Raw genomic sequence first — 8943 nt, 5'->3', positions numbered from 1 at the left:
AATCCCCATCATGAGTAGTTTCCTCTTCAATCTTCAGCTCATGTGCTCAGCAGTGCTCGGATGGAACTACAGTTGGAAGGTTGGAATTGGGGGTACTTACCCTTACTTACTTATCAACCTAGGAAGACGTTTTCATTAGAACTAGTGCTTGGACCAGGGAGAAAAGACGGCAGTGTGCAAGCCACAAAACCTAGTGTGCTAAAGGGTGGTGTGCGGATTCAGGGTCTCAGATGAACAGAGCAATCACCTGTTCAACACATGTAGGAGAACCCAGCAGTTCCAAGCTGCCAGCCTCAGGCTCAACATTGTTAATTGCTAGTCTGAAGCGCTGATTCTACAAAGCTATGTGGAAGACGCTCACAGTGCATTTATTTGGATCTTAGAAAACAGGAAGTAATGAATGACTGTCATTCAGCCACAATCTTGGTATCAACTGGCTGTGGAAGTGAGCCTCAAAGTGGTTCATTTAGCAAACTGCTCTTATGGTAAAAGAGCCTCTCTATCCTTAGAAATCCTGGTCAGTCTTTGCCTTGTGACTCTCCCTTTTCTACCAGCCCCTGCTCCTCACACCTGCCACCAGGCCAGAGTGCAAGTCCTCCCTGCATGGCTCTGTGACATCTGGGAGGCAGCACTTAACCTGCCCCCCCACCCAAGCCTATCAACTGGAGACTGGATAAAGAAGTTGTGGTTTTTCTATAAAATTCAGTACTACTCAGCCAGAAAGAATGAGAAACTAGAAACATTTATAGCTAAATGAATGCACATTGAGGCTATACTCTTAAGTGAAATGAATAGGACACACTTGAATAAAAGCCAGCACCCAGCTTCGGCAGTGCTTCTCCCCCAGAACTCAAGGCCACCACACAGAGGCTGTGACACCAGCTTCCTGGCTCTATTAACTGCGTGTTCTCTACAAATGATTTCATTTCTTTGTGACTCATTTTCCCCAACCACAAAATGGGGATACTAGTACCTACCTCAAAGGGAGGAATATGAGTTTATAATGATTTGATTGCCTCGGATACCTGCAAAAATAATATATACTGAAAAAATGTACAAAAGTTCTCATCTCAGACATGACCAAGTCGCTCTCTAGAGAAAATACACAAAACAAGCACAAATAAATTCCTATGACTCTTCGCTCATCACCGAGGACAACTAAGCCTTGGTTCCTTTCAGGAATGCTGAGCATGGTGGCCCTCCCACCAGCAGCCCAAAAGGCTGGCTACCCCAGACAGGCCCTGCTGCCAGGGTGGCTCACTACCAGTGCGATCAGATCACAGGCCAAAGTTCCCGGATGAGCCTAGGCCCCTAGTTAGAAACTCCAGACAGTCCCAGCCACCAGTTGTTTTCACACTGCTGGTGGCACATCATGGGGTGAGATGGTGGCAGGGACATTTTCTTAAATTCTTTCCATGCACACAGACCCTTAGTAGTAAATGCAGACAGTGACTGGCTTTTCTCACAAGTGGTACCTCCCTACTCCCTCCCACATACCTCCATCACCTGGCATGTTTACACAGACTGGTTCCACAAAACACTTTTTAAAGGTACATTTAATTTTTAAAAATATACACAGGAGAAGCCATGTGTTTTACATAGGAATACACACATTAACAAAGCATTTCTTATAGTTTTCCAAAACTCTTATTATCTCAGTCCGAAATTTATAAATTAAATATATCAGAATTTTTAAGTTAAAATGAAATCCCTGAAACTACTGGATATGCTAGACTTTGTCCAAAATCAAATGAACAGAGAGTAGGAGTATGGTTTGTGTTAAATAAGGTTTATTGTTAGCTTTATTGCCTATAGTCTCTAAGATGCAACTTTATTGTGCCTTTGCAAACAGGATACATCTCTTAAAAAACTGATCAAAATTTTCCATACATATAGCTCTATATGATAGATTACAGTGCAACACTATTCTTCTTACATAATTATAGAAATACTATAGAACCCAAGAGCACAGGGTAAGCAAAAGAAATACAATCCTGAGCCATCTGAACAAGATGATTTGATGAATCCTTTTAGTGTAAGTTTAGAAAACACGAGGGAGGAAAAAAATACATGCACACTGTGGTCATGACTAAAATACATATAACACCTGTCCCTTGCTAGAACAGGGGGGTGATGGTGAATTTCCAACACATGCACACTCATTCACACTCCCGTTTTCTTCTCCAGTTTCCCTCCCATCCACAATACATTCACTCCCACCCCTTCCCAAAAGAAGAAAGATCAGGCACTAGATTCTAGTGAACCCCTACATCTGCCTAGAGCACATCTGTATTGTCCAAACCTTACATGAAACCTAATGGCTGGGTAGATGTCTGAGGTGGAAAGGGGAGAATAAGATGTGAATAAAGCTAAACCTGGCCTAGGGAGAAAGAGATTAAAAAAACAACAACAGCCACAACAACAAAAAAAGACACTCTAGAATTTAGTTCAAAGGGAAAAATATCTATAGTAAACCAGTATGTTAAGTAAAATCCAGCTGCTTCTGTCTCTTTGGAAGTAAATGAAGCACATGCCCACTACAGTTTAAAAAAAAAAAAAAGCTTAAAAACAAAAATATTTTCTTGCTGTCTTAAAGTAAAATCAACAGTGGAAAATTCACCCTAAATCTAATTGCTTCGTCTGCCACTAAAATACATTTGTCATTGTATTTTTGGTTATCTACTCAATTATAGTTCAGTAAGAAAATTTCATGAAGCTTGTACCTGCTCACGGTAAACATTACTGTACCACATGAGACAGCCACACAGGCTCATGAAACACCAAGCCTTCCGCGTGTTCCTTGCTAACATCCCCTCAAGACCGCAGCATTCTAGTGTTACCAGAGATAACGCAAGTAGAGTTAAATGATGACAGGGATTTGGTTTTGGTCTTCACGTGACACATCCTAGTGATGAAACCAACCAAACCTTCCCAGAAGATAACCTGAGTCTGCAAACTAAAGACTGACCAGTGTGGCGGCTATCAGTCCACTTTGTCAGAGGTTGAGCTGGAAAAACAGGGGTAACATAGTCTACCAGCAGCTTGTCTTGTGTGGATAAATCAAGAGTTCTTAGTTCTTGTTATATCCACTGTCCCAAAGGGCAACACCACTGAGGTGGAAATAACTTACAGCATAAAGAATACTGAACTTGAACTGCATGACTTATGCAACCACCTGGAGGAAAAAAACAAAAACAAAAACAAGGATCCTCATCCCCACATGACTTGGTGTGGGTTTTAGTGTCTGCGTACATCAGCCACTACAGCAAAAGTAAAACAAGATTGACTTCCTTATTTTTAATTAAAAGCTCACTCACTCACAAAATACACACTATGAAATGAGGTGGCTCTTTTCTTAAAACTTTTTTAAAATAAAGAGGCACCATTACCCGTTCATTTCTGTATTAGAAGTCTCATATAATCGTCAATAAAAGAAATGGCATCTGTGATGATTATATAAAGGAGAAAAAAAGCTCAAAAAGAGAATCTTAGCCATTGTAAAGAGTGTACTTGAAAATACAAATGTTTTGGCCATCAGAATCTAAAGATTTGCTCATAAGGTTTTATGGGCCAAGAAGAGTCCCATGGCCTTTGTCCACAACTGGTAAACTGAAATGACTCTCAAAGAGCCTTAAGAAACCATTCTAAAATTGTTTCCAGTGGACATAATTAGTCTGACTGTAAATTAAAACAACAACAAAAAAACCTTGTCTTTATGATTACCTTTTTCAAATGGAGACAGAAAAAGACACAAAGCATCTCCAGCACTGCTGACACAGATAGCATCAGCGATGACATGGTTGTGACCCCATCTGTGAAGACTTTCTAGAGTAGCAAGGACAGAATGTTGTACTTCAGCATCTTTGGTTAAGGTCTGGCCTCTCTGCTGCCACGTCTCCTGCACATCTCGTCTCTGCTATATTTTAAGTAGTATCCATGCACTTGAAGAAGGTTACAAGACATAATTTTCACGGTTAATTATCAGGCCACGAGTCTCCATTTTTTGGCTCTCTTCCTGCCCAATATAGTGAACAAGGATGGTACCCAGGAAGCTGTAAAGTCAAATGCTACTAAAGCATGCTCTTTGTAAAGTTTCATGAGCTGCACAGGAAACTGTCAAGAGGATTCCCAACACTGGGAGAGGGATAAAGTAGAGCTCTGCCCTTTGTCCTGAAAAACGGCCTGAGCAAACTATGTGAAGGTTCTTGCTACCAAAAATATTTACCAACTGCCTCTAGAGCACATCTGTATTGTCCAAACCTTACATGAAACCTAATGGCTGGGTAGATGTCTGAGGTGGAAAGGGGAGAATAAAATGTGAATAAAGCTAAACCTGGCCTAGGGAGAAAGAGATTAAAAAAGCAACAACAACAAAAAAAGACACTCTAGAATTTAGTTCAAAGGGAAAAATATCTATAGTAAACCAGTTTATACCAACAGAGTGCTGCCTGGCATCCTGTCCCTTCTCTTTTAGTCCAGGAGCTCATCTCAGTCTCTGCCTTTGGTAGAGGGGAACTTTACAGATGGCTCCAACAGTAAAGAAAGTCACTGCAGGGCCAGACTGAGTTTGGACAAAGCCAGCACTCTGGGCTGGGACAGTTGAGATTCCTGGTGAAGCTACATAGCACCCAGTAGCCACCCACATGAACATGACCATGCAGTACTAACACAGGGATTTTCTGCAGTATCCTTTTCCTTCCCAAATAAACCCCAGTTCTCCCAGGTAAACATTTTAGGACAAACCATCTGGGGTTGGCAGCTGTGAATGTCACCAATTTGCAATTAACTTAGCACCAAATCTATTGCCTACCCCTTCCCTTTAAACTAAGTCCACCTGTGGCTTAAAATGTGAAATGCCACACTTAGGCGTCTGTTTTCTTCTTCCATTTGTGCATGAAAGTATTCCTATATTGATATTTGTGTCAGATGAACTGATACTCCATGTCAGATGAAATAAAGTTGTAAAATATTTGGTGATTTCCACATAATATTTTTCTCACGATGAAGTAACTTCATGTGTCTTCATAGGTTTAAGTCAGAATTATGTCCACAGAAGTCTTTTCCATGTAGTTCCTCATACAGAGAAAGACTCTTTCACGTGGCTCTTTTTGGACAGTGCATTAAATGAAGATACCTCACAAAAAAGATCATTATCTGTATCCATCTGAGTAATATACAGATTCACAGTCAATAAGATAAGCTTTGCAGGAGAGAGGCATTGAATAGTAAGTATACTAATCAAATACAAAAACAGCAATAAACATATTTTCCACTACAGAAAAGTTGCTAGCTTCTAACTTTAAGGACTTAAAGGGATGGGTATGGTAACTGCATTTTAGGATTGGGACATGCTTTTTCCCTTCCAGATACACAATGTCTGATGCTGGTGCACAGATCTATACATACACATGCACAACACTGTGTCTGCGATGATACACACGTGACAGCCAGCCAGGTCCTGAAGGCAGATTTCAAAGGATAGGGCTACCAAGACCAAGAGAGCATACATCAACTTAAGAACATTTCTAACTTCAGAATTTCATTTTATTGAACACACTTAAAACAAGCACCTCTTGGTAATAAAAGCAAAAAACCCAGTAATACCCCTTCCACTCAATTCTAGCAGAAGACCTCTCACACCAGCCTGCTAAATTCATTACAGAATTTTAAACAGGCAGCCCTCTGGGGCCACAAGCAGAGCTCAAATGCAGGTGTGCTGACTTCTCAGTGAGAGCTAGAGCAGAGGAAAATTATCAAAAACCAAATTTGGAATCTATCACAGCTTTCTTTCTTAAACAAAACAAGAAATGCAAATGAGCTTTACAACCACAATTCAATTTGTTCAAACTGTCTCTGAAGAATTTTTCAGTTAATTACAAGTAAATAGCAGGAAAGAAAGCTTTGCACAAATGCTCTCAAGGCTTACAATTACCAAGAAAATGACAAAAGTAAAAGCAGGAGTATTAAAACACATGGAGGGAAGGTCAGTTTCTGTTTCTGCTCTTAAGTAAAAAAACCACCATATAATTAAGTACAAAAACCTTCACTGAATGACAACTGCTGGTGTATTTACTTGATCAAAAATGAAGACCAAGAGTATATAATAAAGCCCTGTGGTAACACTCATCTGGGGCATTTCCCTCAGTGTGCACACTAGCGTACTGGCAGAGTTCCTGGAGCATCAGCTTATACAAACACGGGAGTCCTTGGTTAGCTGCATTCAATGCAACGCTCTCTTCTGAAATGTACCCACAATTCAGTTTCACTTACAAATCACAAAGTAAATTCATTTGTTCAGAAAAATATCTGTTTGGCATCTCCTGGACTTTGTTCCATTGGACAATATGGACATTTTAATCTAAAAACAAGACAGAAAAATAAATGAATCAAGGAACTGAGTATTCAATTTTCATTTAGTCATAGAATAGCTTTAACAATTACATGCACAGCATATGTGTTGGCATTTTGCTTGAAGGATTAACCACGCTTTCCTTTAATGTAACTGCTAAGCTTTGAAGATTCACAAACACGCTCCTCCTGTGTAGATCAATGAAACTGTTTTGTGAACAAAGACAGCTTTTCTGAAAATTGCTTCTGATCCAATTTCTCTTCTCTAAAGTTTAAAGTGCACCTGTCTCTGAATGAATTTCAAACATGTGGGCTATACAATCCACACAGGGCAGCAAATCAGATGCCAGGCACTGATGCCACACAAAGAATGCCTGTGTGTCTCATTTGTAGCATAACTAGCCAGTATCTGAACTAAGCCTGATGCTCTATCTGGCTTCTAGAGAACCAGGGCTGCTCAGTCTAGGAAGGACACAAACAGCTGCCCAAGATAAAAAAAAAACAGGCTTCTGAAACAGTTTTTTTGAAAAGCTGAGCTTAGGCTGGGCATGGTGGCGGACACCTGTACCCCCAGCACTTGGTAGGCCGAGGCAAGAGGGTCACAGCAAAAGGGGCCAGCCTGGGGCTAACAAAGTGACTTCAAAGCCCGCCTGAGATACTGAGTAAGACCCTGTCTTGGAAAAACAAAAACTACATAAGTAAGTACATTTTCATGTGGTGAAGTACTCTACTCACACAAAACAGAGGCCTCTTTCTACAGCATGTAAAGATCTCCCCAAGACAAACTGTAAGTGAAAAATGCTAAGTACAGAACAATATCCAGGACACTATCAATAAAGAGGGAGAAGATTCATCACTCACCCCAAAAGTTAAGAGCTGCAGATAATACTTAAAGATCTACTCCATGAACAAATTAAGCAGTATTTGTTGACAAAAGATCAGATACCACTCACTTTGCAAAATAGTTAAGAAATCTATCCACATCCATTTATCATTATTTCTTGTTCTCCCACCAAGTTCCAAAAGATTCACTCATAGCCAGGTGTGGTGGTGCAAGCCTGTAATCCCAGCACTTGGGAGGCTGAGGCAGGAGGATCGCTGTAAGTTCGAGACCAGCCTGGGCTACATAGTGAGCTCCAGGTCAGTCTCAACTACATAGTGAGACCCTGTCTCAAAAAAAAAAAAAAAAAAGATTTACTCATTAATGTTTAAAAAATCTGACACTTACTTGCTACCATTGAACATTTTATTTAGGGCATCCCTTGATATTATATGGCCACAGACCAATTTCATGGGTGGGTTGTTATCTGTTGTCTGCTGACGAAGGATGGGACAGGCAAATATAGAATGATACCAGCACTTTTTACCAAGGTCAACTTCAATCTGCTCAAAAAGAAAAACAGAATAAAAAGGATTTAGTTATATTTCAGAAAACCTCCAGACACATGCCCAGACTAAACACTCTTGAGAATTCCTTATGATCTACTCAGGAACAAAACCTCTAGAAACTGCTTTGTTGTTTTAAATGAACATAACAGGTTTGTTTTGGGGAACTGGTAAATGATAGTATCTTATCTTTGACCCCCTTACCTTTAACCTGACCTAATTCCTTAATTCTCATATAAGAAAAATTATGCAATATATAACTTTCTGCATCTAAATTTATTTCCCTTAACTTTGTTTTCTAGGGCTAGGCATGCAGCATCTAGGCTGTTTCCAGAGCTTAGCCTTTGTGAACTGTGCTGCCATAAACATGGCTATGCCCATACTGCCATCAAGAGTACAGCACACTTAGCCAGGTGATAAAATTCAGTGCAATAAGCAACTCCTAAATGTGGTTTACTTCTGTGTGAGCTTCAGATCTGAGATTCCCATGTCTGAGTGTAAAAGTCCAGAGAAACCACCTGAAATAAGGCAGTAAAACAAGTTTCAGCAGGGCCTTCTACAATCTACACATCAACATCCATGGTACTTGTATCCACTGTTTCTCTTTGCTGCAAAGGAAACAAGTCATAAAGAAGCCATGCAATCACCTAGCAGGGTAGCTGGCACATGACAGAGGCTCCAAAAACACCAGAGTTCCTTCTAAGTCTAAAATGGCAAGGGGTATAAAAGTCCATCACCAAGGCTCTTTCAGGAAAGTTGACAAAAATCTAACAAACAGACCGATGCTGACAAACAGACTTCTGGTGAATCTGCATTTCAGGCTCTTCTGTTCTAGTGCTGCACACAGCATAACTGGGCACTGCCAGGTGCCAGGCCCCAGCCTCAGGAAGCCTGTGAGAGCTTGAGTTCTTTTCCCTTGGTCAAATTAACTGCACCAGCACAGGGTGCTGCTTGTGTCCTGACCACACTCAGGACTGGGAAGGCACCTGTGCCCTTAACCACAAAGATCTTCGAGGAGAAGGTGGGGCAGCCAACTGGTAAGTTTGACAGCTGGAAGGGCACAGTAACTGCAGAAAAACCTGTGAACAGGTGTGGCTGATAAGAAGAAAACCCCAAAAGCATACGCCAGCCTTTTCAAGGGCCTGGATCATGAAAGGAATGACAACTCTAGAGCGGCACACATACACTTTGCGATCTGCACACCCTTGC

At 40.8% G+C, this 8943-nt stretch overlaps 1 protein-coding gene across 1 annotated transcript in view; it reads right to left on the bottom strand.

Moving 5' to 3' along the window:
• Positions 1-2486: 2486 nt before the first annotated feature.
• The window catches only part of Rmnd5a (required for meiotic nuclear division 5 homolog A), a 49404-nt gene continuing 42947 nt past the window's right edge, over positions 2487-8943 (bottom strand). Inside the window, exons 9-10 of the mRNA XM_033765286.1 lie at positions 7577-7731; positions 2487-6358 (exon numbers count right to left, since the gene is read on the bottom strand). Coding sequence (XP_033621177.1) covers positions 6295-6358; positions 7577-7731 — 219 coding nt within the window. The 3' untranslated portion in view covers positions 2487-6294. The remainder of the gene's footprint in view (positions 6359-7576; positions 7732-8943) is intronic.

This window comes from Fukomys damarensis, unplaced genomic scaffold, assembly GCF_012274545.1.
Source record: "Fukomys damarensis isolate Sample0158 unplaced genomic scaffold, DMR_v1.0_HiC HiC_scaffold_2, whole genome shotgun sequence".
Lineage (NCBI taxonomy): Eukaryota > Metazoa > Chordata > Mammalia > Rodentia > Bathyergidae > Fukomys > Fukomys damarensis.
This window is presented reverse-complemented; position numbering and strand designations above follow the sequence as displayed.